This window comes from Myotis daubentonii, chromosome 1 (assembly GCF_963259705.1).
Source record: "Myotis daubentonii chromosome 1, mMyoDau2.1, whole genome shotgun sequence".
Classification (NCBI taxonomy): domain Eukaryota; kingdom Metazoa; phylum Chordata; class Mammalia; order Chiroptera; family Vespertilionidae; genus Myotis; species Myotis daubentonii.
In genome coordinates this window covers 31,940,080-31,954,855 of record NC_081840.1, presented here as the reverse complement: position 1 = coordinate 31,954,855, position 14,776 = coordinate 31,940,080, and the positions used below count along the sequence as shown (strand labels likewise).

At 41.7% G+C, this 14,776-nt stretch overlaps 1 protein-coding gene across 1 annotated transcript in view; it reads left to right on the top strand.

Moving 5' to 3' along the window:
• Window positions 1–14,776, top strand: part of SYT16 (synaptotagmin 16) — an 82,546-nt gene that overhangs the window by 42,905 nt on the left and 24,865 nt on the right. Inside the window, exons 2-3 of the mRNA XM_059694152.1 lie at window positions 5,445–5,657; window positions 11,034–11,290. Coding sequence (XP_059550135.1) covers window positions 5,445–5,657; window positions 11,034–11,290 — 470 coding nt within the window. The remainder of the gene's footprint in view (window positions 1–5,444; window positions 5,658–11,033; window positions 11,291–14,776) is intronic.

Here is a 14,776-nt window from a genome sequence, read left to right as displayed (position 1 = left end):
TCCTCTCTTAAATGTGCAAGATGGAGATATCATTTCCTCTGCCCCTATCTATTTAAAATAGAAATAAATTATTAAAGTTAGAGGGAGGGACAATATGACTTCATTGAAGTGGGACTGGATATCGGTGGGTCTATAGATAGCTCTCTCTTCGTGTCAAAGTCATGATCTTCCTGCCAGTGCAAGAAGCCCACAGTAGCACCTTAGTAGTGTGTGAACAAAGGGAGGAGGCTAAGTGGCTGTGCATTAGAGAGAGTTCAGAAGAGTCTGATGTGTAGGTGGTAGCTAAGATCTCTCTGCATTCTGTGATTGAGGAAAGGAACAAGGGTAACTTCAAGATATATCTACAGCCAGGGTAATTGTGCGACTTTTTTCTGTTATTTTAGAAAGCTAATTAGATGAAGGGGTGAAGATTTTAATACAAATCCCTACTGCACTGTTCCCGGGTTAGTTAGCTTGAAAGGGGTTTGAACTTGGTATTTCATATGCCATTACATATCAGGCAAGTGCCACAACTTAGGGGAGACTTTGTGATTATCAAAGATTTCAGTTGAGTGAAATCCAGATTCATTATTTAGTTGTTGACATGGATTCATTACAAGGTGAGTAGTTGGGGTTTTTCTTTTTCTTGTTTATTTTTATATTTATTTCTAATGCAATTTTTCTCTCATCACCATTTATTCCCTCTATGCCCACTTCCACCTCCACCACCACCCCCAGCCTCCACATCACTGGAATAATTCATAAAGACAAGTAAAGATTTTAGTGTGAAAAAATAGCCCATTGGCGAGAGAGCTTGGAAGATAATGTAGCAAACTCATGGATGTGGGACACTGGAGACCCATGTTTGGTCCTGGCATGGTATAGCCGTGGGCAGACCACTTTGCCTCTTTGGGCTTTGGTGTCTCTTTGTGAAAATGAGGATAGATGCTTATGAAAATTCTTTCCAGTCCAACCTATGTGATTTTGTCTTAGTGACAAAACAAGTTATATTGATTTTGACCAGGATTTAAGATGTTGTTTCCTTGAGACAGCAGAGGGTTAGAAGGAGATTATGTGGTAATTGATAACATTGTCTTTGGAGCAAGACAACCTGGGTTTGAATATCGATCCCACTATTTATTAACTGCTATTATTGTGGCAAATTGCTAACCTCACTTTCCTCATCCATACAATGGGGATAATAACGTACCTATTTCATTAAGGGTTATTGTGAGGAGTAAATAGATTAACATATGCAAAGTTCCAGAACAATGACTGGCACATGATAAGTGCTGTATATCGGGTTGATTTTATCATTGTAATAGTGCCACCATGGACGTACTTTGCTGCTCAGTGGTTTCCAGGAGGGATGGGTGGTTTTGCTATTTAGGCAGAGAATGCCCTGAGACCCTTGGGGAGTAAAGCTAAGGATAGCATGGCAGGTGTGTTTATAATCCCATAAGGAACGATAGCCAGTTATACTGCAGTTTCTCTATAAGCATTCACTCCCATATGGACTAACCATTCTTCTCACTGCTCTTTTCTTCTCACAAAGGAGGCAACCTCCTGGAAGATTTCAGGGTAGGAGTGTCAGAGTTCTCTCAACTTCCCCTGAAAAGTAAGCTAGATATGGCTCTAGTGTCCTGATGCAATGATGTCTGGTGATATGCACAGTGGCTAAGAATATAGGTTCTGTGTTTAAGCCTCAGCTTTGCTACTTAACTAACTGTGTTGCCTTGGGCAAGTTACTGAACTTCTCTGTGCCTCTCTTTCCCATCTCTACAACAGGAATAAGGATAATCTCTACTGACTGGTGTTGCTATGATGATTAAATGGGATAATACCGCAACGTTCCAAGAAAGGTGTCTGGCATATAGTATGTGTTTAGTAAATGGGAAATGTTACAATTACTATCATGATTATTGTATCAGTGAGGCGAATCTTGCTCTGTGGGTGATCAGTGACTTACTAGAAAAAAAACAACACCACCACCAAGGACCACATACTGATAAATTAATGAATTCTAATTACTGATTTTATATGTGGGGAAATATCCATGAGCTAACTCACTTAATTTGAAATTGATGACGTATGACCAGTTAAATTTTAAAAATGCCTGCCTAGCAATACAAGTAGAATGGAATCTCAGAGATGAAAAGAGCTCTAAACAGATGTCTAATCCGTCCACCCCTCCTGTGCATATATCCCTCTGACTCCCTCCCAGGTGTGTAGCTGGTCTTATATGCTAAAGGTGAAGTTTAATTTTGCCTCACTATGTCTCTGGATGTCTCCCCTATGTGATGGTTCACCCCATTCCAGAGTGCAGTGCCCAGCATGTTGAGACATGAGTAGGCAGCTCATTGTGATGGTTTTTTGTTGGAATGCATTGGATTATGAGTGGAAAATCTAGTCTCTTCTGACACTTAGCTTCTCAGGTCCTCCCATGGCATCAGTCACAGCTGATAGAATTGAATGAACTGACAACAATGTGCTCCCATGTTCTTGGATTAGCTGCTACCCTCCCCCTCTCAAAAAAAGAGAGAAACATAAAATTTTCATGCCTGTGGGCAGGAAGTTGGGAGTTGGAGAATTTAGATCAGGGGTCCTCAAACTTTTTAAACAGGGGGCCAGTTCACTGTCCCTCAGACCGTTGGAGGGCCGGACTATAGTTTTAAAAAAAAAGTATGAGCAAATTCCTATGCACACTGCACATATCTTATTTTGAAGTAAAAAAACAAAACGGGAACAAATACAATATTTGTATTTGCATGTGGCCCACGGGCCGTAGTTTGAGGACCCCTGATTTAGATCAAGAAAAGACCTGGAGCCGAAACCGGTTTGGCTCAGTGGATAGAGCGTCGGCCTGCGGACTGAAAGGTCCCAGGTTCGATTCCGGTCAAGGGCATGTACCTTGGTTGCGTGCACATCCCCAGTAGGAGGTGTGCAGGAGGCAGCTGATTGATGTTTCTCTCTCATCGATGTTTCTAACTCTCTATCTCTCTCCCTTCCTCTCTGTAAAAAAATCAATAAAATATATTTAAAAAAAAAAAAAGAAAAGACCTGGGAAATGATCCAGATGTTAGGAATGACCCACAGATGAAGAAGCAGGGCCAGAGAGGTTAAGGGACTTGGCGACAGGGATTCAGCTAGTTAGTGTGAGTATGCAGAATTAGGATTACTTCCACCAGCTCTCTCTGGTTCTCCAGCATGGGGATTAGAAATGTGGCCTTGAGAGGCAGGCTGCCTTAATTCAAGTCTTGATTCTATTGTTTATTGGCAGTGTTATCTCAGCCAGCTGTAGACTTCTCCCTGCCTCAATTTTCTTACTTGGAAAATAGGAATAATAATAGAGATTTTGTGTGGGTTAAATGAGATACTATGTGTAAGGCACTTAGGACAGTTGCTGGCACATAAAACATATTCAGAAAGTGCTTGTTATTATTACTAGTCTCCCAAAGAACCTCAAACATATCAACTCTTACATGAGCCAGAGAATTAGTGTTTTGACCAGACTGGTGTTTTAAAGTATTTTCTCTCACTTAAAATATGGCTTTTTAATGTCTGCTTAGCTTCTGATTCAGAAGTGATCTTAGGAGCCATCTGTGAATTAGCAACCACATTCTTCCCCAGAATCATTGTGACTTTTGGATGGAAGGAGGAAATTTTCAAAAAATAATTTCTCATTATTTTTCATTTCCAAGTCACATTCAGAAAATATTTACAGAGTAGTCTGCCATGTGCCTGGCACAGAGATCAGGCCTGGCGGGATGCAGAGCTGGGCAGTCTGATGTACTCTTACCCTCATGTGTGCACACATTAAGTGGAATGGTTGGCAATTACACAGGTAATTCTGCCACGCTCTGGAGCGAGCACTGCCAGGGCAGGGCATAGAGAGACTTTACAGCACGTGGAAGGAGACTTGAACATGATTTAAGGGGTCAGGAAGGGCTTTCTGGAAGAACTGATATCAATGCTGAGACCTGAATGTGAGCTAGATTCTTGACTAGTCTGGATGGGGGCTGAGGAGTGTTCCAGGCACAGGGAACTGTGTGTCTGGTGGGGAGAGTGCTTCAGGGTTGGGATAAAACACTGGGTGTTCACCAATTTATTCAACACTTAACAAGTGTCTATTAAGCACTCACTATGCAACAAGTATTATTTTACACTAGAGGCCCAGTGCATGAAATTCATGCACAGGTACGGTCCCTAGGCCTGGCCAACGATAAGGGCTGATCTGTGGGGCAACAAGTGGGACAATGATTGGGGGCCCTGCTGGCACCTGCCTTGGTTGGCTTGGGGCCTGCGGGCTGGGGGCAGCTTCTGCATTGAGCATTTGCCCCCTAGTGGTCAGTGTGCGTAACAGCGACCAGTCATTCCATGGGTGGTTCCACCATTTGGTCAATTTGCATATTAGGCTTTTATTATATAGGATAATGGGTACACATGGGTTAACAAAACAGGTGATGTTTTTATTTTTATGGAAGTTATGGAAGAGAAGAGAGAAAGATGGAAAGTGCTATGAACTGCTTAAGGCAGGCTGTGGAAAGTGATTAGGGTAGAGTGACAGTGGAGCTGACATCTGAATGATGAGAGGAGCCAGGGTAGGGAGGGTTCCAGGCAGAAGAACAACAAAGGCAAAGAACTCTAAGGCGGGGATGATTTGGGCATGATGGAGAAACTGAGAGAGGCCCTGTGTGCTGGGATGTGGGGAATGTGGGGGAAGCAGTATAAGTAATTCAAAGGGTATTTGGGTTGGGTTGTTGGTGTTGAGAAAGGCATCAGAACATTTCTAGTAGAAACAGGACCACACACACACACACACACACACACACACACACACACACACACACACTATGGATGTCTCTTTCCAAAACCAGGAAGCTTTTGGCAAATCTCAGTTGGCTCTGGGTTTTAATAGCTGAGATGAAGCACAGAGCTTTTCTGTCACAGTGACTAGGTCTGCATGAGGCACGTGCACGGATAATGGCCCTCTTCCCAGTTATGAGAACGTGTCAGCACCATAACAAATCAGCAGGGCTGCCGGCTCAGCAAGAGGGCTCATTGTGTAGATTAGGGCTGTCCCCATGGTTTCTCCTGGGTTCTCGCCATGCACTTCTAATTACCCCCCATGAGCTGTCTCTTCCTGTTTATTCATTTGAAATCAAATGTGTGTTCCAACCATGCTTTAAATGCTTTCTGTCCAATTTGGGACTGCTTGGCCCAGACCAATTGCCCATGCTCTTCTGTTTCTCTATGATGGTCTATCTCTGTATTCTTTTTAAAAAGTTTTTTTCTTTATTGATTAAGGTATTACATATGTGTCCTTATCCCCCCATTGCCCTTCCCCCCTCCCCCCTCCCCACTCATGCCCTCACCCCCCCTGGTGTCTATGCCCATTGGTTAGACTTATGTCTCTGCATTCTTGCGGGCCCTGCAGGAGACTCATGGCTCTTGTTTGCTCCCAGTGAACAGCTTTGGAAATGATGAAGAGCTGTGCACATCTTCTGACACTGACGAGGAGGTGATGAAGCAATTTGAGATTTCTGTGTCCCGGTCCCAGAGCTTCCGGTCAAGAGTGTCTGAGAAAGGCAAGCAGACAAGATCGGAGCCGAAACCAAAAGTCTGCCATTTGCTCTCTACCGGGGAAGAGGACAGAACCCGGGTGTCTGCCTGTGAAGGTATTCTTTGCATCCACCCTTCCTCTATCTAGACCAGGGATGGCCAACAGGAAGAACATCTTTGATTCATGTAACTCTGAACTTGCTGCTGTGAGTCACTAGAGGGAGAGTAAGTGGGGCAGGAGCCAGGGGCTGGGACAGGGAAAGGGCTGCTCCACACTTCTCAGGGGAATGAAGGCGGGGGTGGGTGGGGGTGTGGATGGGGGTGGGATGGGGGGCTGCAGGGAGCTGGAGATGGAAGGCAGAAGTGCCGAAGCCTGGACCCTGATCTGTGGGACCCCTTCCTTCCTGTAGTTACTGCTTTGTGCGTGTTGAGCACTAATGACCAGAATGGTATTTATCAAGCTTTATAACATCTTGTTTCCCTCTGATAAGTTCAAAAACTTTATATACCTGTCCGCTGACATTGAAACCCTGTGCCTTTGCTCCCATTTGCAATGTTGAGTCTATTTTCCACATAGTTATGTAACCTCAGATGAGTTTTGAAGCCTTTCTTTTAATAGTTTGTATTAGTAAGACAATAGGTATGCTTTATTTTCCAAATAAAAACATGTATCATAATAATATTGAATAACCTTTCTCAAACCACACGTGCCCTGCACTCTCTCCCTCATTCCCCATAGCTTCTGCCCCCCTCCCCCCCCACACACATACACACACTTCGCAGGAAACTAGCTGGGCAAGTGCAAGGTCTTATGCCTTCCTCGCATCTTTATACTAAGTTTACCTTCCATAGGAGGGAGGGGAGGACACTCGGGGGCAGGGTAAGCACAGCTTGTGACGGAGGGAAGGGCTTGTTAAGTGTCCTCCACTTACACAAAATAACCTGGAAAATGAACAGGGCAATACACCTTAGTGCTCTCCCCAGCGAAGGTCAGGCATCTGTCTCTCCTATGCTGAGAACCCGGTGTAGGCACAGGACACCGGGAAAGGGAAGAGGCTGTGAAGGGTATTTGGTACAAAGCTAGAGAACATGTCATGCCGTGCACCTCAGTGACCTGGTCTGAACGACCTGGCTTCTCTAATCTGTTCTGTCTTTCCTTTTGGCCTGTGGCCAGTCAAACCGAGGGGGGCATAGTTATAGCTCTTCCGTGGTTTTTCAACACATAGCGGTAGTAAAAGGAAAGAGAAAAGGGCAAGACCAAAATTGAGAGGAGATGGAGAGGAAATTTCTGACTTGGCATGTGGACGAGGCAGGCAGAAAAAGAACAGAGGAAAAAGAAAAGGAGAACTAACAAAAAGAACCCTATTTTTTTTTTTCAGCGGGGATATCATAATTTGCTATCCATTATGTAATTTTACTTCTTGATATGGGCAACATAACATATTTATACTTTTTAGCCCAAGGTGAGCCAAGAAATAAATGCCTTATGTAACCAAAGCATAATGCTGACCGCCCATCATGTCCTTATAGCCCCTCCTGCTTTACTCTCTGTCTCTCATGTTATATCATAGCATTCCTGCCTCTCCATTGAGAGGGCACATGTTAGCTAATGAAAGTTAATAGCAGTTTATTCCCTAGGAGTAGCTTGTTTAATTCTAAAGCTAATGGCCCCATTTCCCAGAAGTCTAAATGTCTAGTTTCTGATTTATTCAATTGGCTGATGTTCTGAGAGTTCTGACAACCACTGTAACCTCTCCCCTTCCTGAAATTAGCAACAACTTTTGTCATCATTGGTGATTCTAAAATTTTTGACAGCTGGTGATAGAAAAGGTAAATTTTTCTCTACTGGAGAGAGGAAAAAGTCCACTATGGTGAATGAATTACCTGTAGCTTTTGAAGAAAAACGGGGATTTTCATAGGAATAAATAACTGCCTGCTAAATTTAATTGTATGATTTTTTATGTGTTATTTATTTTTGTTCATCTTTAGATCAGTGAATTTGTTTCAGTAATAAAGAATAATGATGAGATTAAGTTTGTACCCCAAGAAGATTTTTTTGGTTTGTTATCAATTTAGGTTTTTTTTTTCACTCTACCTTAAACATGAGTATCTACAGTCAAATTTAATTGCAGACAATTCTTACTTTAAAAACACATTCAAAATGTTGGACAGATGAAATTAAAGGTCCAAATTCAAGTAAAATCTGAACCCCGAATGAGTTACTGGTAGGTTGTCTCATGTTTCAGCTCAGGTGAGATCCTTCATTAGATTGAGTGTGAGGTTATTTTAGAACCAAGACAATGCGGTCTTCTTATTCTAGCCAAGTTCTCTCTTGCCACATGTATCTGACTTAGTGTTATTTTGCATTAATTGTCACTGCATTCCTGCTCATGTCAAAGAGGGCTTGGGCTAAGTGATCCGGATCAGAGGCTATGCATCAGATCTTTAGGCATGAAAGGCGGGCCAGCTGGGCAGTAGAATCATACAGTTCTGAAATGCATAGGAATGGCTGTTGAGAAAGCTAGGCTTAAACTCTCAGGTATGAGCAGTGTAAGCAGTCCACAGGTGAAATTTCATCTCCAGGGATCTCTCAGTTCCCCTTTAAGGCCTTTCAATGGACTGATTATGTAAGATAATCTCCTTTACTTAAAGTCAATTGTTTAAGGATTTTAATCCCACCTATAAAGTACCTGTATAGCAACAGGTTCTACATTAGTGTTTTAATTGAATATGTTAGCCACAGTGAAACCTAACAATAACTATCATAGATGGCAAGCAAAAGTATTTGTATATGGGTGGTGGTGGGAGAGAGGAGTTTGGGCGTGTAAAAGAAAGTGATTGGTTACATTCCATCAAAGTGGGATATGGACTAAATAAATTCCAGAATTTCTCTGCTGAAATTTATGGGATTGATGTGACATAATTATGCCCTATAATTTATACAAAGCCAGGATACATTTCTCTGACAACAGGCAATTACTTTTCTGTATGTGTTTAAGGTGACATGATCTTCTTTAATTTAAAGTCTGGGAAGACTGCTTTATATAACGGTGAATCACCTTTCCCTTTCTTGCTCCTTGCAACTTGACTTCCACCCCAGCTTTGCTTGCCTAATTCATCCTTGAATGTCTGTCAAAGAAAATGGTTTGTTACATTAATATAGGTCTTATGTTTTTCAGTTATGAAAAGCTTTTCAAGGCTTGATGTAGCTTTCAAAAATTCTCTTATTGCTGATCTAGGTATTATCACTGTAGGAGTTGAAGTCATGAGACAATTTTATGGGAGTAATTTCTTGGCAAAGTTAGATTTTTGTGCTGAAACCCTGCTGGGTGCTACACATGTTGATGGATGACCCACTGTTTAATAGGACATTTTAGTGTTCATGCATGTGAGGAATGGATGTGCTAATTAGAGCTTTGGAAGAAAATTCTGCTTTATGTTGTAGGGTTTTGCATATGCAATAGACTTTGTTTTGTTTGTCATTTTCTGTGGCCTTTTAAAAAGCGTATTTGCCAAATAACTGCAAGTGCGAGTGTAAAAATGTTCTGATGTCCTATGAACGTGTCCCCAGGGGGGGCTGAACTGAATTCTTAAGAATAGGAAGGCAGATAGTGGAACTTCTCAATGGCTTTCCAGGGTTTTGAAAAATCCCAAATAAGGGGTCTGAGGTTGTGCACTGAGGACCAAGTCTGCCTGAAAGTGTTAAATGTTCTGATGTCCTATGAACGTGTCCCCAGGGGGGGCTGAACTGAATTCTTAAGAATAGGAAGGCAGATAGTGGAACTTCTCAATGGCTTTCCAGGGTTTTGAAAAATCCCAAATAAGGGGTCTGAGGTTGTGCACTGAGGACCAAGTCTGCCTGAAAGTGTTTTCATGTGGTTTGCAAAGACGATACTATATTTTTAAGTTTGCCTGTTTAATATAAGTGGGTCTAGTAAACCACTGCCACCAGCACTCCATATTGCTGCACACTTGGCTGCTTCAAATATTTGGTACCTGCCCAGCCTTTGAAGTTATTTGAGGGTTTAGTGAAGTCCACTGGTAGGAGCAGTAGATGCATGTGGCTTGGTGCTTTCAAGGAGTGGATGTTCTAGCTGAAACTTTGACTTACAGTGGAAAAAATTGATGTCATACAGTGTATACATAAGAGCTGAATTTATAAATACCTTGTCATCTACTCACTTATTCTGTCTATATCTCTCATCCTGGGATGGGGGCTATTTGGGTAGCCTGAAGGCCAAAGAGATAAGACATCCTTGGCTACCTTTTGGATGTAGGAGGCAAGTCTGGGTGAAGGCAACAGCTTAGGAAGAAACTGTCAGTTTTTCCTTCCAATATGAGGGTAACCTAGACATTGAAGGAGAGGCAGAGGATAAACAGAGTAAGAAGAACTGAGAGAGGGGGAGAGGGAGGGATGGAGAGAGGAAAGGAGAGAGAGAGAGAGAGAGAGAGAGAGAGAGAGAGAGAGAGAGAGAGAGAGAGAAGAAGAAGAAGAAGAAGAAGAAGAAGAAGAAGAAGAAGAAGAAGAAGAAGAAGAAGAAGAAAAGAGAAGAGAAGAGAAGAGAAGAGAAGAGAAGAGAAGAGAAGAGAAGAGAAGAGAAGAGAAGAGGAGGAAGAAAAGGAGGTCTGAGAAAAATACAGAGTTTGAAGGAGTCAAAAAAGATTGAGTTTTTGAGGCTTCAGATGGACAGGAGGAAAGGACAAGAGTGAGGGCTTGAGAACCTCTGTGAACAGAAATACCCAACTAGCATTTTCAGGAGCCAGTGAGGCTGCAGGTGACAGAGAGTTGGGAGGTAGTAGAAAATGAGGTTTGCTGGGTTGGATGAGGCCAGTGTGGGCCAGACAAGTAAGCAAGGCTAATATTTATGGAAGGCTTTGTGGCTACCAGGCAGGTATTATTTGATGTGTCTCTCTGATGACTTATATCATCATTTTATAGATAAGGAAACAAAGGTTCAGGCAGCTCAAATTATTCAAGTTCTTAAATCCAGAATATCTGAATCCAAGTCCAGTCTTCTTTGCATGGATCACATAGAGAACTTCCTACTTGAGAAAACCACTGAAGCCTTTTGAGCAGAGGGTAATATGTTGAACATGGAAGAGAAAAAAAAAGATGATAGAGTCAGGAGACCATGTGGTCTCCATAGTAGATTGCTGTTCTTGCATCCTAGATCCATCCCCAAAGTCTTGGGGTCATTGGCTCCAAAAAAATGCTAATGTGTTTAATTCATTCTCCTAATAGAAATACACATCTTTTATACTCACATTATTAGAAAGTATTTAACCTTTATCCCACATAATGAACCAATGGTCTTTTTGATTATATGGACCAAGTTTATCCACTGTATGAGTGAAATTATGTTTCTGCAGGTGTTACTTTATGGGTTTTGTTTTTGGGGTTTTGATTGATGTAGTTGCTATTGCTCAGTTTCTCTAGATAAAATGTATAAACTAATAATATATTTGAAATAGTTTCCTTATTGCAAATTTAGATTTGGATGGAGCAAGGCAACTGCATTATTCTGAGAATTTGTCTTATGGTGAAGATGAGCCCACCTCTGCCCATGCACAGTCCCTATGTGAGGTGGGGGATACCAGGCACCATGGTGCATCTCCCCAGGAGACCAGTGTGGTCCACAGGCTCAGTCGCCAGTCCACAGAGGGCAGCTTGGAGATGGAAGCCGCTTTTAATAACCGGGGACTTGAAGACTCCTATGCCACTGATAGTTCCTCCGTGTGGAGTCCAGAGGCAAGTGACTTGTTTTCCATTTTTTTCTTGCTTCAGTGTTTTGTGCTCTGTCTAGTTCTTGCTCTCCTCCCCTCCCCAACCTTCAAGAAAAGATTTCTCCAAAAAGAAAGCATTGCCTTAAATGAAGACCTAAAGAGCCTTTATTTAAATAAACTTTTGTTCTGATGACCAAGATCTGACACCTAGGTGGACCAATAAAAGAATCATATAAATTTCTATCAAAATGGGAAAAAAAGAAAGAAGAATGGTGGCATAATGGGCCCAGAAACAACTAGGCTTCTTTTTTACATAAAGGAGATTTTAGTTCTTTAGAGAGACTTTTTTTTTATGGTTTCAATTAATTGGAATCTATTTTTATTTACTCCAAATCTTGAGTAATGATCATTTGAATATGATAATTATTTAAAAATTAAAATAAAATACTGTGGCCCTCCAAATGAAATTATACATGATATTATGATGACAATCTTACGGTATATTTGTTGGCTTTTCATTGAATTGAAGGTCTAAGAAATGGCATTAGTCTGGCCATTGACTTTGCTTTCTGAAGTAAATCTACAATAAAAGAAGATGCTTCTTCTAAATTTATTTTTCAATTAAAACTTACTCCAGAATATACCTAGCTAACCAAAGGTTGGACTGGAGGTGATGGTGCTAGAAACTATCATTTATTGAGCAATTACTATGTGCCAAGCACTGTGATAAAGATTTTGCAAATATTGTTTTATCTTACAGGCATTCACGGTTATTCCTTATTAGCTAGATCCCTCCTAAAATGATTCTGTAACATTAAGAGATATTCAATTGTGTCTAATACCTTCACTGAAATTAATTTTGATGAAATAAGTCATATATAAATATATAAAACTTATTTGTAATTTGTGGGGATAGAGGAAGGAGAAGGGTGAATGGGTTTTGTTAGCATCAGTCTGACTGAGAAAATAAACAGGGTAAATCTCTTATTAGGGCCTGTACTGTCATAAACACCAAATGCTCACCAAGGAGAAGGAAAAAAATTACAGGAAATCATGTTCCAAATCCTGAAACACTGAGGCGTGCAGAGAGAGTGTAAGGAGATGTGCACATGTGTGTACATGCCCCTGTGTTGGTGTTTCTGCTAAGGACAGTAGATGGTAACTCAGATATGTATGTGCAGCTTGTTAAAAGCAGCCCTTCATATTAGAGACACCCAAAGCTATTAACCTTATACGTTTTGTAAAACAGTTGTGCTTTCTTGTCAGTTTACTGCCAAGAGTCATACTAAATCTCACACAATAACATTCTATTTGGCTCCCTCACCACAAAAACAAAACAGCACTGTTTACCTACCTAGTGATACTCCGTCCCCTTGATCACTATGCCATTAACCCAGAATTGCTTCTCCAGGTAATCGCCCATTTGCCTGCCTCATGGAGCTTTAATAGAAGACTTGGTGTTGAGGGCACGAAGTGTTCTCAGACTCCCAAAATACCCAGACATCTCTGTGTGCTCCATTCAACCTCCTATATCTATTTTGAGACAAAAACTGTAATTTGTGCTCTTACAGTAGAACCTCAAATGCAGCTCGGAGACAGTTCCTGTAACTGCCTGCTTGGCAGGCTTAGCTCGCCTTTTAAGAATTGATTTATTTGCCTCTTAGCTGTATTAAGAGCCCTGTCTTCCCCCCCTGTATCTGGCATCGGGAACATATCGTGGGTCTGTTTACTCTGGGCCACACAGATGACATCAATACTATTTTACTAAGACAAAAGAGGCTTTCAATTTGATAGAAAAATCTTTAAACCTACATGGTTTTTTGACAATGTGGCACAAGTATTCCCATCTTAAAGAAAAACCCAGGCTATTAGAGCTAAAGGAATCCAATTTTATTTGGACTCAGAAGGAAACAGGTCATGTAGTGTGACTCCCTGTTAGTCTGATGGATTTCCATGCGCTGTGCTTCCTGGACGGGAAGACTTTTCCCTGCACACCCAAGGCTTGGTGGGGAGGATGATGGGAAGGTGGCTGGTGATGCTGAGCACACAGGGAGGGGGGTGTCCCACTTTTCATCTGTTCCCACTGATTAACTGGTTGGCCTTGAGAAGTTAATTAAAATCTGCCAAATGGGGATAAAAATGAAGAGATTTTTACCTTGCAGGAAGGTCAAATGGATTAGTGATATTAACCGTACCCATGTGAGGAGCGGCTTTAGTTGCCTGGTGATAGGTAATATGTGTTGAAATGATTAATTGCTCTGAAAGTACCTGCCTTCACAAATCTTCATTTCAGACCATCGAAGGAAGGGGCTACGTTTTCATGGGCTGCAGTTTGAATGTCCCCATCCACAGCCTGGTCTCTGCCTGGAGTTGTCTTACTCAGTTATTTCAGGCCCCTCTCTCTCCCAGGACTTTACCACAAACCCGCAGGTGCAGTGAGCATTTATCTGAATAGACAGCCTGAGGGATAAGTGGAGAGAGAGTCATTAACGAGGATATTTTTACCTTGGCATTGAAGTTGATGACAGAACTGGGAACTGTTAACTAATATTAAGAGCAGGGCCTAAAAGGATGTGAAATTCCAAGTAGTGCATGTTTTCAACTCTCTTCTCCAATCTTATTCCCTCTGCATCTCACACAGTTACTATACACAGAAATTGCTATGGCGAAAGGTTTTGGGGAGAAGAAGGGAGACATCATGGTTCATCATAATGTTTTGGATTTTAAGCATTAATATGGGTAAATCCTGGATAGTCCTGGCTGGGTTTATGATGTTGGGGGCATGGAATGAATTACTTAGCCTTTCTAAGCCTTGGTTTCCTATAAAAAGGAAGATATTAAAATACATACCTCATTAGGTTAAAGTGAATATTTTAAAAGATAATATTTCTTAGCTGCATTTCCCGAAAAGGACAGGACATGCAACCCCAAGGAAGAGTGAGGGACATGGGAGTGAGGCAGGGAAGAACGGAGTGTCATTATGAGTATAATCAAGTTGGCACCATTAAGTGTGACTCATGGCTTGATCCTGTGGGACTGTACTCTGTGAAGCTGTACAAACTAATCTCAGGACATCTTTCCAAGGGGAGAAAAGTTTAGTGTATGAGGCATGAAGTCTCCCCCCACTCTGGACTTTCTATATATGAGTGCCAAGCAGGATTCTGGGACTTTCCACGTCTTGACATCAGCAGAGAGCCTGTGGTGGGAGCTAAGAGCTATGTGGCATGGCAGGAGGTAAGGCTTTATTGAGTTTCTCTAGGCTGAAGCCACTTAGAGCCCAGACAGGCTGGGCCTGTAGGGGAAGATGGAATAAAAGGTGAGGCCAAGAAAGTCTGAAGTGCATAAAAGCAGGCTTTTGTAGTCTATAAAGGGTATAGTATGGTACCTGGCATAAGGGAGGGCTTAGTATATGTTATATATTATTACTTATTTTTTAACTATATTTTTATGATTTCAGAGAGGAAGGGCAAGGGAGAGAGAGATAGAAACATCAATGACAAGAGAGAATCAT